This window comes from Macaca mulatta, chromosome 2 (assembly GCF_049350105.2).
Source record: "Macaca mulatta isolate MMU2019108-1 chromosome 2, T2T-MMU8v2.0, whole genome shotgun sequence".
Classification (NCBI taxonomy): Eukaryota; Metazoa; Chordata; class Mammalia; order Primates; family Cercopithecidae; genus Macaca; species Macaca mulatta.
The window spans coordinates 158,583,505-158,602,714 of record NC_133407.1 but is presented as its reverse complement, the minus strand read 5'-3'; the positions used below and the strand labels follow the sequence as shown (position 1 = coordinate 158,602,714).

The 19,210-nt window shown below is 45.3% G+C and overlaps 1 protein-coding gene across 10 annotated transcripts in view; it reads right to left on the bottom strand.

Moving 5' to 3' along the window:
• SLC12A8 (solute carrier family 12 member 8) overlaps nucleotides 1-19,210 on the bottom strand; it is a 130,917-nt gene that overhangs the window by 88,393 nt on the left and 23,314 nt on the right. For 6 of the 10 annotated variants that reach the window (XM_028844551.2, XM_077993736.1, XM_077993739.1 and 3 more), the window contains 2 exons: nucleotides 16,611-16,802; nucleotides 10,693-10,924 (listed from right to left, as the gene is read on the bottom strand). In XM_028844551.2, the coding sequence (XP_028700384.2) occupies nucleotides 10,693-10,924; nucleotides 16,611-16,802 (424 nt within the window). The remainder of the gene's footprint in view (nucleotides 1-10,692; nucleotides 10,925-16,610; nucleotides 16,803-19,210) is intronic. The other 4 variants (XM_077993741.1, XM_077993743.1, XM_077993742.1 and 1 more) reach the window with 2 other exon arrangements.

The window sequence follows — 19,210 nt, the reverse complement described above, 5'->3', positions numbered from 1 at the left end:
CCACCAGGCCCACCCCAGAGTGCTGATTTACTTGGTCTGGGGTGGAGCTTGGGATTCTTTTCGCCGCACCTGAGGCTTCCCTGGTGCTTCTGATGTGCAGACAGGGTTAAGAACCCCAGGGATGGAGGCCAGGCTGCGAAGCTGGGGCCCCCACTTAAACAGTTCATCAGCTATTCCGAGACTTTGTTCCTTTCTGCTGGGCCAGGAAAGGGGCTGGAGACTAAGCCTGGGCTTTGAAGTTACTTCATCTCTCTAAGTCACTGTCCTGCTTCTTTGAGCAACCCAGCACACCTCCCTGCCACCGTCATCACGAAAGTCACATGAGAGCGTGCGGAAGGCCTTGCTGTGTAGCACCACCCACCCGCCAGCCCAGAAGCAGAGTGTGAACGCCAGGATCCCACAGCCATTTCACACAAAAGAGTGTTTCCTCTTAGTACCTCTGTGGGCAGCGAGGAAGGGTTGAGCCAGCTGTCCTGGGACGAGCCTTTCCAGCCATCAGAGGCCAGAAAACAAACAGTCAGAATCACTACTCCACACAGAGGCCATCCTGGGCACTGCAGGGCCCTTCCAGGCTGCCCTAGCTCACTGGAGCCCAGAAGACCCTTCCTGGCAAAGCCACGCAGATGCTCTTCCATCACACAGCGAAGGGAGCCGCAAGGGAGGCTCAGGGACACGCCCCGCTGGGAGGACACAATTCTGGTGATAGCTAACTGCTGGCGCTTCATCTCAGGAGGATAACAGAGCCCTAGCGAAGGGGGACCCAGGCAGGTGTTCCCCACGGGGGCGTGGAGGGCTCCCTCCAGGCACCCATGGATGAGCCATCCTCACCTGTCCAGGCAGAAGAGGCCGCTGAGTCAGGCCTCACAGTCTTCCATGCAGTGTGTTCGCTCCTTGCACAAATATTTCCTGAATACCTACAACAGGCCAGCACCGTGGAAGGAAGACCCCAGGCCTGGCCCTCCGTAGCCGCAGTGCAGGCCAGCTGAGAGGCCCAGAGAGCAGCCAAAACATCCATGTGTTCCCTGCATCCCGAATGGAACAGCCACCTGGGGAGATTCTGGGTGTGTTTCTGGGTAAAGAATATTAATTTTTAGCTTACCCACTTTGTATGTTTGGAATTTTGTCAGAGAGGTTTTTTAAAAAACATATAGAACACTGAAAACGCCTCTTCTGGTAAATCAAATTCACTCAACCAATATGGCTCTTTCCACTTCCAAACCAGCACACGCTGCCCAAGCATTTCGCCCAGCCCAGCGCTTCTACTGCTCCCACGCTGAGGGTGCTTCACCCCAGCCGTGACCACACCTCCGAGCTCTGGGCCACCATCTTCAGCTGACCTCTCATACTAGCCTCGCCATTTCCCCCACACCTGTTCCAGCTGCCATATTCCTCCCGAGTCCCAGAACATGAAGCCACCAGCCAGCCAGCCACGTGTCAGCCTTATCCCTTTTCCTGGCCTCACCCCATGCCCCACCCCCATCTCATCTCTTTTCCACCCCAGAGGCCCTGCCCGGCTCTTTTGGGTTGCCGTAGCAGCCTCTCAAGTGAGTCCTGCCTCCTTTCTTCATCCCTATCCAAGGCCAGTTTCTGTACTGGGACCAGAGCAATCTTTCTAAATGTGAACTTGAGTCAGGTTTCCCGCTGCTCCCAAAATAAAGCCCAAGCCCCGCTGGGTGGCTGACAAAGCCTCTGCCTCCGTCCCCCTTAACAGCTCCCAGGGAATCTCCTCTAAAAAGTCTTTCCTGCCTCTCCGACTGCACGGGGAGTGCCAGGAGCCCCGGTGCCCTGTGCAAACCCCTCTCACACCACCTTCACCACTCAGTCACTTTTCTGGGTCTCCCCTACACGAAGAACAGTTAAAATGAATGAAGCGCCATGACATGCACTAACATGGATAAATTGCAAAGATACGTTGGGTGAAAGAAAGCAAATTGCAAAATCATTCATTCACCTTTCAAATTATGTATCAAATGAAAGGATCCATGCAGTATGATACAATGTATATGAAATTTTCAAACACTAAACAATAGCAGACAGCACTTAGGGCCATCTACATATGGTAGAAAAATAAAAACACATGGGGAAGATGAGCCTCCGGACAGTGGTCCCTTGGGGGACAGGAGGGGGTCAGTGAAGGTACAGCTTAAACTACATCTGTAATACTTTATTTATTTTATGTTAAATAGAGCTCTGAAGCAAAACTGGCAAAATAATATCCATTAAATTCAGGTGGTGGAGAAATGAATATCTGTTACATTCTTTCCTATATACTTGGAAGTGTTCATCAGTACATTTTTAAACCTTTTTTTTTTTTTTGGAGACAGAGTCTCCCTCTATTGCCCAGGCTGGAGTGCAATGGCACAATCTTGGCTCACTGCAACCTCCGCCTCCTGGGTTCAAGAGATTCTCCTGCCTCAGCCTCCCAAGTAGCTGGAACTACAAGCATGCACCGCACCTGGCTAATTTTTATATTTTTCATAGAGACAGGATTTCACCATGTTGCCAGGCTGGTCTCAAACTCCTGACCTCAGGTCATCCACCCACCTCGGCCTCCCAAAGTGCTGGATTATAGACGTTAGACACTGTGCTCAGCCTTAAAAATTTTAACAAGGAACCAGAGTCCCAAATGTCCTCATTAAAGTCCCTGGTGGCCCGAGCAGACTGTTACAGCCCCTCACCCAAAGGATCTCCACGGGCCTTGGGCCTGGCAGCCATGCGCAGACAGTCAGGAAGGCAGCCTGGAGATGTAAATATGATTTTCATCCTTGTTTTTAACCAATGAGAAAACCAAGGCTCAGAACATCTAACGTGGCTCAAGACCACACAGGGGATCCGGGATTTTAGACCATGCCTTCTTCGTGTACAATTTCCCGAACTACTTCATCCAAGAGCAAGAACTTAGGTCCAACAGAGCATGGTGAAGAGAATTCCAGAATTAGAAGCAGAGCTGTATTCATATGCTTCATAAATCAGTGAATAAACATGTTTTGGGGGGAATTGTTCAGAAAGGGCCTGAATTGGAGATCCAACCAAATGGGTAATTAATTTAGGGATAGCCCACGTGGCTCTTTGAATGCAAACAGAATGGGTTTGGGTTTTGTCCTATAGCAATAGAAAGACACTGATGCTGTTTAAGCTGGAGAGTGACCGAGACAAAGTACTGTTGTAGGAAAACTGACCTGGCTTCAGTGCATAGGTGTCAGTCACCCTTAGGAAATGGCTGGGGACAACCAAAGGGAAGATCCTCAAGGGATAAATTCGGATTTGGACATTGTCTAAATGGCCCACAGAGGAAATGACATCTGCTGATCTAAGGTGAGAACTGTGGGGTTGTAAAGGATAGAAGAGCTTAAACTAGACAGAGAAATGAAAGTTCTTTTCCAGGTTTTCCAGGCTTGGGGAATGGTGATAGGCACTCGGATGATGAGCTGATTCTTGGCTTGTTGATTAACTGGTGAAAGGGCAGTTGGGGAAGAAGAGACTAAGTAAAGAGAGGAGTGAGAAATTCAGTTTTTTTTAATTTTAAACTTGAATTCAAGATGGTGACCAGACAGCCAGGTAGAAATCCGACAGGAGCTGGCGATATGAGAGCTATATTGAAGAAAGCTGGAGAAGCAGGGGAGAGGCACTGGTGCAGCAATGGTGGAAGTTTATTTCCGAGGAAAAAGGCACAAAAACAATGCTGTGATAGCAGAGGACTGAGCCCCGTGGCCTCCCTGCCCACATCAGGGAACAGGAAAACCAAGAAGCGAGCTAAGCCAGTGTTGCGTTGTGGAATAAATAGGAAGAGACCATTTCAAATTAGCATGGGTGGTCAACAGTGCAAAAAGTTTCAAGAATAAGAAATGAGTCAAGGTCCGGGGGTTGAAGATCAGGAGATTATGGGCACCTGAGACAAAGGAATCTCAGCAGACAGCAGAGGCCCTCATGCTTGCCCCACCCCTTTTACAGCTCCAAAGCAGTGACCTTGTCCTCACAGCCAAGCACAAGCCCCCTCCCTCAGCCAGCAGAAGCAGCTCCCGTCTGCTACATTCAGCGTGAGATGGACCTGTGCCTGGCCTGGCCCAACTGACCCACTTCCCACAGATGGCAGAGTGCCGTGGCAGGGCAGAGAGTGTGCAATGTGGGCTCTGGAGTGGAACCCTGTAGAGACCAGGCTACCGTCTTCCTAGATAACCAAAAACTTAAGCTTGGAGAGGCATGATTTCATTTTTAAAAGCAGAACATAGAATTCAAATGTGCCACATGTCACTTTATTTTCTAAAATGTATTTCCTCTATATTTGCCTGACTTCTATGGCAATAAAATCATTTTGGCATGACACTCATCTTACATAAATGAAAATATGAGCCAACAGAATGGCATTTTAGTAGCTGTAAGCCAAACAAATTCTTGAGAGGGTCTTGTTTAAATTAAGTTTTCATGCTATTTAGCTTTTTACAGTGAAGAAGCTCTGTGTCTTCAGAGAGCCTTATGCAATGATGCTTGTTTTTGGAAGGACAGGACAGGAGGTGAAGAAAGGAAGAGGGGCCCAGGTTGCCAGGCTGCAGATCAAAAAGTCAGGAGATGAGGAAGTGAGGGCGATGAGGAGGACCCACTGTTATGGGAAGTTTGGAGATGAGATGAGAGACAAGACATAGAGTGAGGGTGACAGGGGAAGACAACTTGAGATGGAAGGACACACTGGAGGGAAGGGTGTGCCAGGGAAAAGCATCTGACGAATGACAGTCTGCACCTGACTATGAGGCTGCCAGCCCCTTCACCCACCTCCACTCTGCTCCCCGAACTGAGGCAGCTGGGCATGTCCCTGGCAGGAGATGAGAGAATTCTTCTCTGGAGAATATGACTATACCAGAGAAAGACCTGCAGAAATGAACATTTGCGAGACTTCCAATGAAACAACGCAGTTTGCCACCGATCACCCTACTGTGATGCCCACCTGTCACAACTGCCACCCACTCGGGTTGTGGATGGAACTCCCAGTCAGCTCTGTGGTGCCTCATTACCAACAATGGATGGGCAGCCAAGGACTACCAGACATTTGGAGAAAGCTGGCAGCACCTGACAGGGAGAGCAAAACAAGATTGTAGAAAAAGAAATCTGGAAAAGAAAATAGGGAAATAGAAAGCAAAAACAGAGAAAGATTATAAATGATTCAAAGAAAAAAAAATACAAGTGGGAATAAAATACAAAAAAAAAAATCCTCATTAATGTTTCAAGAAAGGCAAATTAAAAGAAAAAGTTACATTTTTTTGCCCATCACATGACAGAAACTTGAAAAATTGAGCCCCTTCAATCTTTTCCAAGGTATGGGGAATCAGTAACTTTTAGCTCCTGTTAGTGGTCATTCAGAATGCAACAACTTTGTTGGAAGGCAATCTTATAGAACCTAACAAAGTTTTAAAAGTGTTTGACCTTTGTCCTGTGAATTCCATTTATAAGCAAAGATCCTGCAGCAATTAGCTCAAACTTTTGTACAGAATGTACACATCAGCAATATTTGTGACAGCAACAAACTGGAAAAATCTAAATACTCATCAGTAAGTTAATCTTTAAATGTAAAGTATTTTAAACCTCTAATATGGAATGGTATGTGGGTGTTTTAAAAGAATAGGAAATCCTAAATGTACTGACATTGAAGGATATCCATGATATGTTAAAGAGTGGGGAGTAGCAAAACAATGTGGAATTTAATTATACTTTTACAAAGAGCCGTGCTGCGTGTGTTTAGGTACAGGCACGTGTGCATGTGAGCTTGTGCATGTATAGAAAATAGACTGGGAAGCTATGTGCTGATCTCCCTCTGGGGAGTAGGAGTGGGAAAATGGAGTGAAGGGAAGAAACTTTCACTTTTCACTTGAAAAATTTCAGAATTTTTTTCATTTTTATGAAACAAAGACGTTGATTTTGTCTTTAAAATAAAAATAAAGAGAAAAATACAGTTTGACTTAAGTGTATTTATAACATTTTCCTGATTTTAAAATTAACTATTGTGGTTTTTAAATGTGCCTTCAAATTCTTTGACACTTTTCCATTGAAAAGGTGAAAATTAGGCCGGGCATGGTGGCTCAAGCCTGTAATCCCAGCACTTTGGGAGACAGAGGCAGGGGGATCACTTGAGGTCAGGAGTTCAAGACCAGCCTGGCCAACATGGTGATACCCTGTCTCTACTAAAAATATATAAATTACCCAGGCATGATGCCAAGTGCCTATAATCCCAGCTACTCCAGAGGCTGAGGCAGGAGAATCACCTGAACCTGGGAGGTGGCAGTTGCAGTGAGCTGAGATCCCGCCACTGCATTCCAGCCCAGGTGACAACCACAAAACTCCTTCTTTAAAAAAAAAAAAAAAAAAAAAAAAAAAAAGCTCTCATCTTCTCTGTTCTCTCTCTCTCTCTCCCTGTCTCTCTCTCTCTCTCTGATTGTTTGCTCTGGGAGAAGTCAGTTACCCCTTGTCTTAAGGATACTAAAACAGCTCTCAGGAAAGGACCACATGGACCACTGAGGCCTCCTAACAAGAAGCAATACCAACTTGCCAGTGAGACGCTCCAGCCCCAATTAAGCCTTCAGATGACCACAACCCCTGAGGACATCTGACTGAACCTCACCAGAGATTCTGATCCAGGGCCGCCAACCAAGTCACACCCAAATTACTGGCCCACAGAAAAGGCCAGAGATAACAAATGTTTCTTGTTATCTTATGCCACTAAATTTTGGGGTAATTTGTTTGACAATAATAGGTAACTAATACATGGACCAATCTCCCTCTGGAAAGAAGTGGAGAAACTGAGTGAAGGAGGAGACTTTCATTCTTTACTTTACTTTTTACATTTTTACATTATACATTATACATTTCAGGATTGTTTGGAATTGTTTCATTTTTTATATTTAAAGAAATGGGAAGAAATAAAGTTAGGCTTAAGTGTACTTTAAAAAACTTTTTTTCTGATTTTAAAAGTAACACTGGTCAGGTGTGGTGGCTCACACCTATAATCCCAGCACTTTGTGAGACTGAGGCGGGTGGATCACCTAAAGTCAGGAGTTCGAGACCAGCCTTGCCAACATGGTGAAACACTGTCTCTACTAAAAATACAAAAATTAGTCAGATGTGATGGTGCATGCCTGTAATCCCAGCTACTTGGGAGGCTGAGGCAGAAGAATTGCTTGAACCCAGGAGACGGAGGTTGTAGTGAGCCAAGATTGCACCACTGTACTCCAGCCTGGGCAACAAGGGTGAAACTCCGTCTCAAAAACAAACCAAAAAAACCAAAAAACCACTGGCAAAAAGGGACAAAGTTGGAGGATAGATGCTAACCAACTTTAAGACTTACTATAAAGCTGTAGTAATCAAGACAGTATGGTATTGGAGACAGAATAGACAAACAGAGCAATGGAAGAGAAAAGAGAGCCCAGAAACACACAAATACAGTCAACTGATAGTTGACAAAAGCACAAAAGCAACTCAATGGAGACAGGAGAGTCTTGTCAACAACTGAAGCTGGAACAACTGGATATTCATGTGCCAAAAAAAACAAAAACCAAAAAACCCAAAACAATCAGGACACTCATCTTACACCCTTCACAAAATGTTAATTCAATCTGGATCATAGACCTAAATGTCAAACAAAACCTCTAGAATGAGAAAATCTAGGAGTTTAGCAAAGAGATTTTAGGTATAGCACACAAGGACCCAAGACATGATCCATGGAAAAACATTGATAAGATAGACTCCATTACAGTTTAAAACTTCTGCTCTGCAAAAGACACTGTTAAGAGAATGAAAGAACCCCAGACTGGGGAGAAAAAAATTGCAAAACACACACATCTGATAAAGGGCTTGAATCCAAAATATACAAAGAACTCTTAAAACTCAGTGGTGGCTGGGCATGGTGGCTCATGCCTATAATCCCAGCACTTTGGGAGGCCGAAGCAGGTGGATCTCTTGAGGCCAGGAGTTCAAGACCAGCCTGGCCAACATGGTGAAACCCCATCTCTGATAAAAATACAAAAAATTAGTCAGGTGTGATGATGTGCACCTGTAATCCCAGCAACTTGGGAGGCTGAGGCACAAGAATTTCTTAAACCCGGGAGGCAGAGGTTGCAGTGAGCCAAAATCATGCCACTGTACTCCAGCCTGGGTGACAGAGCAAGACCCTGTCTCAAAACAAAACAAAACAACTCAATGATAGGAAAAAAAAAAAAAACACCAGTTTTTTAAAAGGGCAAAAGATCTTGACAAACACTTCACCAAAGGTAATATACAGATGGCAAACAAGCATAAAAAACACAGTCAATATCATATGTCATTAGGGAATTGCAAATTAAAACAATGATGCGCTATTACTGGGCATCTACTAGAATTACTGAAAAACAAAAACAAAAACAAAAAAACTGATAATACCAAATGCTGATGAGGATGTGGAGCAACAGGAACTCTCATTCATTGTTAGTGGGAATGCAAAATGGTACAGCCACTTTAGAAGACAGTTTGACAGTTTCTTGCAAACATAGTCTTACCATATGCTCCAACAATGATGCATCTAGGTATTTATCCAAATGAATTAAAAATGTATCCTCACAAAAACCTGAACATGGATGTTTATATCAGTTTTATTCATAATTGCCAAAAACTGGAGGTAACCAAGATGTCCTTCAGTGGGTGAATGGATAAACTGTGCTACATCCAGTTTCTTTTTATTCAGCAATAAAAGGAAATGGGTTATCAAGCCAGAAAAAGACATGGAGGAATCTTAAGTGCATATTACTAGTGAAAGAAGCCAAACTGAAAATGCTACATACTGTATGGTTCCAACTATACAACATTCTGGAAAAGGCAAAACTATGGAAACAGTAAAAAGATCAGTGGTTGCCAGAAGTTGGGAAGCATTAAGAGGCAAGGCACAGGGAATTTTTAAGGCAGTGAAACTCATCTGTATGATGCTGTAATGTTGCATACATAACATTGTACATTGTCAAAATCCATAGACTGTGTAACGATGAATGAACCCTAAACTATTAGCAATAACATATCAATATTGGTTCATCACTTCCCGTCAATGTACCACATTAATACAAGATATTAATAATAGGGGAAACTGTGGTGGGGGAGGGAGAAAAGGGGTATGTGGGAACTTTTGTACTATTTGCTTAATTTTCCATAAACCTAAAACTGCTCTAAAAGTAAATCTATTAATTAAAAAAAAAATAGTAACGCTGGTCAATGGAAGGAAAAGTAGAAATAAAATAATTTAGCCACATAGAATCTCAAGAGAAAGATAGTCACTATTAGGCATAGTTCCTTCCAGTCTTTTTTTCAAATGTCTATGTATATGTCCTCATTTTTTAAGAGTTGAAATCACTCTGCTAAATTCATTCTGAAGGTTTATAGTTTGGTTTCAGTTTGGATTTTTAACCACAAAGAAAATATCCCATATGAAACATCAGTGATACCAAAAACAGATTCTTGAGGGGCCAGTTGCTATGGGAATGACTGAAAATAAATTTCATTTCACACTACACTCTACTAATGTATTGACCAGAAGGAAGGAAAAATATTTGGAGTAACTTAGAAGAGCAGCCAAGAAAACTTCTAATCAAGAAGAAGGAAAATACATCAGGCTAGTGTGAGGTTTCAAAGAAGCCAGTAGTATCGCCTTGCAATTTAACTAATTAAGCTCTTCCAGCAACTGTGTCACTGGAGGGGGAAGTACCAGGAATCAGGGACCCTGAGTGGACTCTGTCTTTCCTTCACTGACAGTCTGATGGGCCAAAGGCCAGCAATCTCCCTCCATATATGGGCCATCTCTGCAGGGTGGTACACGGCCAGGAAAAAAAAAAATCACCGTTTCCTTCCTGGAGATGCGTCAAATATTTAGCAAGCTGCAAGGCCTGGGCTCCAGGTGATCAGCATGGACATCACATTGGCCCCGAGCAAAGAGTGGACCCCAGGGTTAACCCTTTAGGTGCCGGATCATTGGGCCGTCTGAAGGTTCCTGGGGAGGGACTAGGATGTCAGAGAGTAGGGGATACTCAGGGAGTTCAGAGGAGTGACAATTTTCCAACAGAAGATTTTAACATGCTCAGAAGTAATAAGGCCAGATGAGTGGATGCCAACCAAATGCTGACCTTCCCACAACCAACATTTTTCTAAAAGACAGGACTGTGTAGAGGCACATCGGGGTGGCCTCCAAAGGGAAAAGCAGAGTTGCTGTCACAGAAAGACACCGTGTCATCATGCAAAAACAGGCCCCGCTTCTCACCTCAGGGAACAGCTTTAGCATCAAACAGATCTCGCTAAATAATATATATATTTTTTTATTTAGTAGAGACAGGGTTTCACCACGTTGGTCAGGCTGGTCTCAAACTCCTGACTTCAGATGATCCACCTGCCTCGGCCTCCCAAAGTGCTGGGATTACAGGCATGAGCCACCGTGCCTGGCCTGGTTTTTTTAATAGCAAGAAAATAAAAGGACACATAGAAAATGTGCTAGGCGACGTCTGTGTGAAGAGGAGCTTCCAACCTCATGAAGCTGCTCTAAGACACACCCGCTCACCTGATCCAGGAACAGCCCACAGCAATTGTAGGTAAAGCCTATGGGGGTTAGGGGGAGATGGGGTTGGCAAATTCACCCTACAAACATCTATAAAGCAGTGAAGCTCTATAAGGCCACATACTGGACTCCGAAAGGCTTACCTGGGTCCAGGTGGGTGAAAGAACCCACCACAAAGTCCAGTGTGGACACAGCCAGCAGGAACAGCAACAGCAGCTGGAGGCGGATTATCCATTTGACACCCGCGAGGTTAATGCCCAGCAAGGCCAGAAGCACCGCAACTGAAATTCCTCGCACAGCCCAGATATTCCTGAGGCCCAGCAAATCTGAGATGGATTCAGCAAAGCCGGTGATGTACATGGCACCTGCAACACACTGACACGCGATTCCAGGTAGAAGAGTCAGCAGGACAGAAAGGCATGGGCCCACAGGCAGAACCACTCAGCGCTGAGAACCCTGCACCCCCATCGGATGCGCTCACTGGCACCGAGGCTCAGCGCCTGGGACCAGCACGGGGTTAAAGCAGCCCTTCCCACCTGTGAACTTGCCTCAGGCCCCATTTCTGCTTGTCTACATCTCAACTAAAGAATGAAGGAGGAACCCAAGCTGAGAGCCGGCTGTCAGTGGTAACAAAGATGAAAAGACTATGGGAGGAAGAAGATGGGACACTGGGCCAAAGAGGCCTCCAGATTTCTCGGTCCGAGTTATTCAAGTACTAAATATAGAACAAGAACACACAGGAGGTCCCATCTACAGAGCCTTAAAACGGCACTGCAGTAAACCAGATTTTTCTTCATTTCTCTGTAGGTCAGTATTATTTTTAAAATTATCTAAAACTTAGCAATAGAAAAAAAAAGTGAGTGGCACATCTTTTTCAATGTCATATGTGACAAAGGCTACCCAAGGACTATCTAGGTGAATGTACTTCATTGTACTTACTATTTGCTGTTGATTAAATGCATTATATGCCCCAGATTTAATAAAGTTACATGTTACCTTATGGATTTTTTCCAGTACAGATGCAAATAACTTCTGTCCAGTGGAACATATAACCCAAAAGATAAGGATTTGTTGTCCTGTAAGACATTAGCTGGTTTTCTATCTAACCCATCAATCTTATCCTAACATTTATTTATTCAACTGCCTAACTATGAATTTACAAATTTGACCTCTATCCACCCAGCATCCTTCACAACTGCTCTTTAACATCTTATTGGCTCCTCTATTAATTCATAAATAAAATCCCTGGTCCAGGTGAGGCTTCCTATGAATATTTGTTATATAATCTTTTTAAAAAAATAAAAATGAAATGAAATCCTTGGCACATGTTTTTCTTATATTTGCCTGAGTGTCATGATTTTATCTTTTAGGAAATATTTGAAAGATCATTTCAAATCAAATTGTTGAAAATAACATCAGTCTCACTTTTCCTAATTCCTCAGCTTCAGCCTCCTTCTCTCCTCGGGTTTGTCCTTCACTGCCCCCAGGGCCAGCTGGTCACTCTTATCACTGTAGCCCTGCCCTTGCCATTCTCTGGGAACAAATTCTATTAGGGCCTCATGCATTCAAGTCCCTCCTTTTCCATGAATTCCTCAACCTCCTTTTCTGAATAAATAGTAAGCAAACTGCTAGGGCCATACAATTAATTATCTGGTTCCATATTCTATTATCATGTCATGCACATAAGTTTGTCTGCTCACCCCACCACCAAGAATGCAAATATCTTAAAAAATTGTTTATGCTGATTGTACCTCTTCAAGTACTTGCATTTGCTAAGTATGTTGCAAGCATTCGATAAATATTTTGTGATATGCTGATCATATAAAAGGTGCTCTGGGAAGCAGGCTCCATGAGTTCCAGCACTTTCATGTAAAGGCAAGAGAGTAATACAACTTCTGGATTTGAGAGGAGCTTGTGAACAAAGCCCCATTCTTCAGTGAGATCAGCTCACTTTGCAACTAGGCACATGTCCTGTTTGTCAGCATCCCCCAAATTTACACACTTAGCTTAACAGTTATTCCAGCATCCCATAATGACAAACATTTCTATCCATATTAGGGTGAGGTGGAAAGCCCAAGAAACGTGAAGGAATTACAATCATTTCTGAGAGAGAGAGAAAGAGAAAGAGAGAGAGAGAGACTAATTTTTTTTTTTTTTTTTTTTTTTGAGACGGAGTCTCGCTCTGTCGCCCAGGCTGGAGTGCAGTGGCGCGATCTCGGCTCACTGCAAGCTCCGCCTCCCGGGTTCACGCCATTCTCCTGCCTCAGCCTCCCGAGTAGCTGGGACTACAGGCGCCCACAACCGCGCCCGGCTAATTTTTTGTATTTTTAGTAGAGACGGGGTTTCACCGTGGTCTTGATCTCCTGACCTTGTGATCCGCCCGCCTCGGCCTCCCAAAGTGCTGGGATTACAGGCGTGAGCCACCGCGCCCGGCCGAGAGACTAATATTTTCCTGCATTCATCTCAGAACTCAAACTTCCTCTTTACTAAACACCAAGAGTGTGATGTGTGATAGTGAGGTTATTTCATCAGTATTTGGCCAGGTCAACAGGACTCCTCATGGTCAAAATTATCTGAGCAAAAGAAAGAAAAGAAATGACAAAAATGTAGCAATGAATACCATTAATATGGGCACCATTTTCCCAGGTACCTGACGTCTCTGACATGCAGAGGATGATGCCATGGGACCATTTGCATCTGAAGCTTCCAAACTGATTTTTTTTTCCTAGCAGTAGAACAATTTGCTCATGCAAAGTGAGCCAAGCTGTAAATGCTGCCTTTTGTTCCCAGTAACTCCAGTGGATCTCATCTTTCTGGTTTGTATCTAAAATTGCTTTTTAGCCCAAAGATGCCAGCAACAGGGGATGGGGCAGGGTAGGGGGCAGGGGAAGCTCCTCAGGAGGCTTGTAAGGGCATGGTGGTTAGGAGCATGAACTGCGAAGCCAAAATATCTAAGGCCAAATCCTAGCTGACTTGGGAAAGCGTTTTAACCTCTCCATGAAACACAGATAATGATAGTAACCTTCAGAAGGTTACTGTAAGAACTAAATGAGATGATTTATGTAAAGTCCTAGAACAATATCTGACTGATAGAGTTGTAGAAACAATAGCTACCACCTGTAATCCCAGCACTTTGGGAGACCAAGGTGAGCAGATCACCTAAGGCCAGAAGTTTGAGACTAGCCTGGGCAATGTGGTGAAACTCCATCTCTACTAAAACTAAAAATAAGCCGGGCGCAGTGGTGCGCACCTGTAGTCCCAGCTACTTGGGAGGCTGAGGCAGGAAAATCACTTGAACCCAGGAGACAGAGGTTGCAGAAAGCCGAGATCACGCCACTGCACTCCAGCCTGGGCAGAAAATAATAATAATAATAATAGCTACCATCATTATCATTATGACTTTGTTATTATTCACAGCTGAAGAAGAGGAAGCAGCAGCTAGCTGTGAATATCATAAGATACTTTGTTGATGCTAAATAGATGATGGCACCATCACTGGAAATTTGCAATATAAGTTGTAAATAAGGATGCTTGAAACCAAAGAGACTTACTTTAAGGAAAGCAATAACAGCCCAAAATTAAACCATCTTCTCAAAATGAGTCTAGGGGTAGAAATGAATGAGGGACCAGAAAAACAATAGAGAAAATCAGCAAACCAATAATTAGTTCTTGGTAGACACACCTTTATCTAGACTGATCAAGAAAAAAGAAACAGACGATTATTTAAATTAGGAATGCAAGGGGAGACATTACCACCAACCTTACAAAAATAAAAAGGATTATAAGAAAATCCATAGACAATTAATATGCCAATGCATTAGATAACCTACATGAAGTGAACAAATTCATGGCCAAGTGTGGTGGCTTATGCCTGTAATCCCAGCACTTTGGGAGGTTGAGGTGGGCGGATTACCTCAGATCGGGAGTTCAAGACCAGCCTGACCAACATGGAGAAACCCCGTCTCTACTGAAAATACAAAATTAGCTGGGCATGGTGGCGCATGCCTGTAATCCCAGCTACTCGGGAGGCTGAGGCAGGAGAATTGCTTGAACCCGGGAGGCAGAGATTGTGGTGAGCTGAGATCACACCATTGCACTCCAGCCTGGGAGGCAAGAGCAAAACTCTGTCTCAAAAAAACAAAACAAAAAAACCCCCAGATTAAAAAAAAGAAGAAGAAGAAAAAAGAAATAGACAAAATCCTAGAAAGATACAAACTATCAAAACTGAATCAAGAAGAAGTAGAAAATCAGAATATGCCTATATAAGTAAAGAGATTCCATTAGTAACCAAAAAAGTTTCTATCAAAAAAAAACCCAGGACCAGATGGCTTCATGGCAAAATTCTACCATATGTTTAAAGAATTAACACCAACCCTTCACAAACTCTTCCAAAAAATAGAGAAGGAGGCAACACCTTCCAACTCACTCTGTGAGGCCAGAATTAGCCTGACACCAAAACTAGACAAAGAATCACAAGGAAACTACAGACCAGTATCCCTCATAAATATATACACGAAAATCCTCCACAAAATGTTAACAATCCAAACTCGGCAATTTATAAAAAGGATTACACAGTAACCACACCCTGATCAGGGACTCCCGGCCTGCGTCAGCTAAAAGCACAGGCACTCCAGGAAAGTGACCGGGGGACTCTAATGTTTGGGACCAAGGCCCAAGTGGAAAGGCGGCAAAACAGCTGGGATGCTGGTGCAATGGTGTCTCAGGCTGTGGCTGCCAATGCTTAGAAAACATCTTATTTGTGAACATCTTTTTTCCAAATCAGCCCACATAAGGAGGACTCTCAGCAGCCCAGCTCCCTCTCTTTGTCCAGGGGTGTTCACGCCGGTGTCCACCCATGGCATCTGCTTCTAGAGGCTCACTTGGTGTCTGCACCGAGAGGGGGAAAGCAGGACTTTGCCTACCTTGCAGCCTGGTTGGCTATAAAATAGCAGAGAAGTAAAATCTATATATATATATCCACACACACACACACACACACACACACACACACACACCCCAAATCCCCAGGGTAATAAAGTAAACTGACCATTTATTACTCCCCTTTCCAACTACTATACTTAAAGAACTTTCTGCAGTCAAGGCAAGTGCTTTTTAAGAGTGCAGAGGCCATCCATTTGCCTTCCCTGCACTGTCCTAGACACACACGCACCCCCACCACCCACACATGCACACACGCGGCTCTGTGCCGTTCGAGAATCAGATGTATTTATGCTGAAGCACCCTGCTCCTGCTGCCTAAAAAGAAAAGAAACAAAACCGATGCTTTCTCTGGGGAGATTCTTGCACACTCTTACTTAGACAAATTCTTCTCTTTAAACTGTTTTTTCAACCACCCACCACCATTTGCACTCTCATAAAAGCCTTTTTCAATCCAAGAAATGCTGACAAAGAACTGCTTCTTAATGTCTGTACTTTGTTCCCTCAGCATTAAGTCACCATGCCTGTGTTTTAGCTAAAAAAGCCTTAGGATTTCCCCCTACTCGCTTGTTTTCGGAGTGCCTTCGTCCATTCTGATGAAGCAGGTTCCTCATTAACATTCTTCCTCTCAGACCGGGCGTCCACACAAGGGGCTGCCGGCCTCCCTGTAAAGGCCACCCAAGCTATCAAATGCTGTCGGGGAGCTCCAGCTCATTTGAGAAGTGCCTGCTTCTAGCAAAGCCCTTTGGCACAGGCAAAATACCTGCTTTCAGTAAAAAAGCACCCCAGGGCCCAGACCACCTGGCTGCCACCCGGGCTTCAGCCACTGTCATACACGCTGGTCCCCAGATTGAACAGCGAGAATGTGCTGGCCAGGCCCTGCCCCGCGGTCACATCAGGCATCCCAGAGGCGGGAGTGGCAGAGGGAAAGGAGTGCTGGACTAACGGATCAGGCCCCAGATGGTGACTTGGCTCTCTGCTGAGTTCCCCTCAGAGCCCCAGCCTGCTCGTCTGTCACATGGAGCAATCGTCCCCACCCTCGCCTCTCACCAGGTCAAGTGAGGAAATGGACAAGAAAGCGGCAGAGGGCCAGGCAGGGGAAGTGTCCCGGGCGCGGGTCTCACCTGGCCAAACACATAGAGCAGCCCGATGGTGCCTCCCGTCTGCCCACCCAGGACCGAGGAGATCATGGAGTAGACGCCACCGCTGCCGATGCTGCTGCGCTCCCCGACACCAATGCCAGACAGCACCGTGACGAGGGCCACCAGGACGACGAAGGACACCAGGAACATGCCTAAGAGCACTCCCGTGTTTCCCTGCAGCAGAATAGCAAGGAGGGAGACTAGGTTAGGCGAGAAGGCCCCGCCAGCTCCCTGCTGGGAGCACTGACCACCTCCCCTCCTCCCACAGCATTGGAATGGGGGCCGGGGGTGGGGGCACAGAGTCAGGACAACTAAAAAGGACAAAGCAAGCACCACAAGAGCCAAGGCCAGGAAGCAGTTCTAACTGAAGGGAAGTGTCCTGGCTGCAAATTCTTCAATGACTCTCGCACTCTACTCGCACTGTAGAGTACAGTCAGAGCTGCCGATGCCCCCACAAGGTGCCTCCTAATCTCGCTTTGTGCCTAACATGCAGCGGCAAGTTCTCTCCCCACTCCCACCCTTCCCTATGCTGACTCCCTGCCTGGAAGGCCTCTCCTGCTCATTCTCTATCTTTGTCAGGTTATCTGCAGCATATCCTTTAGGCCTGTGTTTAGGATTTCTCACCAGGAAGCTGGCCCTGTAACCCTTTCTCTGGGCTCCTCCAGTGCGGGGGCTTAGTGCTTTTCACAGGACTTGCCAAACTGAGTCTGTTTCCAAGCCGGTTTTGACGTCTAGACTGTGAGCTCCAGGTAAGGATGGCATGGTTTAGATGTTTGGATTTGGATCCCCTCCAAATCTCAGGTCAAAATGTGATCCCACTGTTGGAGGTGGGGCCTGGTGGGAGGTGTTTGGGTCATGGGGGTGGACCCCTTGTGAACGGCTTGGTGTCCTCCCACGGTAATGGGGGAGTTCTCACTCTGTTCGTTCGCAGGAGAGCTGGTTGTTTAAAAGAGGCTGGCACCTCTCTTGCCTTCTGTCTGGCTATGTGGCACGCCTGCTCCCTCATCACCTTCCCCCATGAGTGAAAGCTTTCCGAGGCCTCACCAGATGCAGATGCTGGTGCCATGCTTCTTGTACAGTCTGCAGAACTGTGAGCTAAATAAACCTCTTTTCTTTATAAATTAGCCTCAGGTATTCCTTTATAGCAATGCAACATGGACTAATACGGAGCAGGATCATGTTTTCTTCCCCTTCATATTCTCAGTGCTTAGCATAACCTCCACAAAATAGGTGTTCATTAAATGCTTGTTGAGCGAATAAACAAACACATGCACGCCTGGAGATGAACACATGTAGATAGATACATTTCAGTGTGAAAAGCAAGAGTTCCTGAGAGGAAATGGACACAGCACATCTAAGAAGGAGCTGTAACGTCACATATTTTGCAATAGGAAGCAAGGAAGACTCCTGATAGTCAAGACTCCACGTGTTGCAGGTGCTGGAGAGAGAACTAGGAGTGAGCAGAGCCAGTTCAAGAGCTGGGTGACCTAACATGAGCTGGAAAATTGCCCTGGAAGTCAGTTGTACTCTGTTCCAGTGTTCATAATATAATGCTCAGGGGCTCCACTGCTGATCTGAGACCCACCCTGGCTGTGGTTAAGGCTGAACCCTGAGCTGAGGATCTGAGTGTGGCATAGAATGAGAGCTTAGGAAGATCTGACCTTGCCCAGACATCTTATGGGGGCTAAGAATCCTGTACATCCCACTATAAAGGAGTTTATATCTCCCGAAATTTGCCCATGTAATGGTTCATTTTATATGTCAACTTGGCTAGACTATGGCAACTAACTGTTTAGTCAAACACTAGTCTCAATGTTGCTGTAAAAGTGATTTTCGGATGTGATTAATATTTACTATCAGTTGACCTTAATTAAGTAAAGGAGATTACCCTCCATAGTATGGGTGGGCCTTATCTAATCAGTTGAAGGCCTTACAAGCAAAGACTGGTTTCCTAAAGAAGAATGAATTCTGCCTCCAGACTGCAACACAGAAGTTCTTCCTGCATTTCCAGCCTTCAGACTCAAGACTGCAGCATCAATCCTTACCTGCTAATATATACCTGATATACTTACATCTCCTGCTGGCATTGGCCTGTTTCTCTGGAGAATCCTGACTAGTAGATTCAACACCTTGAATGGCCTCCTCTCTTTTGCCCATCTAGTCCAGCTCACCCTTCAAAGCCTGGCTCAACCACATCTCCTCCAGGAAGCCTTCCTGGACACCTCAGTGACTGCAGCACTCATAGCCTGTTCCACCCCAAGGGACTTAATGCTGTTTTGAGAACTCTCCTAATGTGATATCTACCCATCATGGTTGTTAGCTCATGAGGCGGGGCGGGGAGGAGAAGAGGGGATGAGGCCCCAGGCCATGTCTTGTCTTTTGTAATCCCATTGGCACTAAGGAGTGCTTGGCCCACAGCAGGCGCTCAGCCATGTTTAGATGGTGACTGGCTTGCCTTTTGTTCTGCACACCTGTGTGGTCTACTGAAGTCCCACTGCATGAGATGGCACTGTGTGTGGGACTGAGAACACCTGCTCCAGGCACACATCTGCTTGGAAGGTCCTAGGATGCTTTTGCATAAG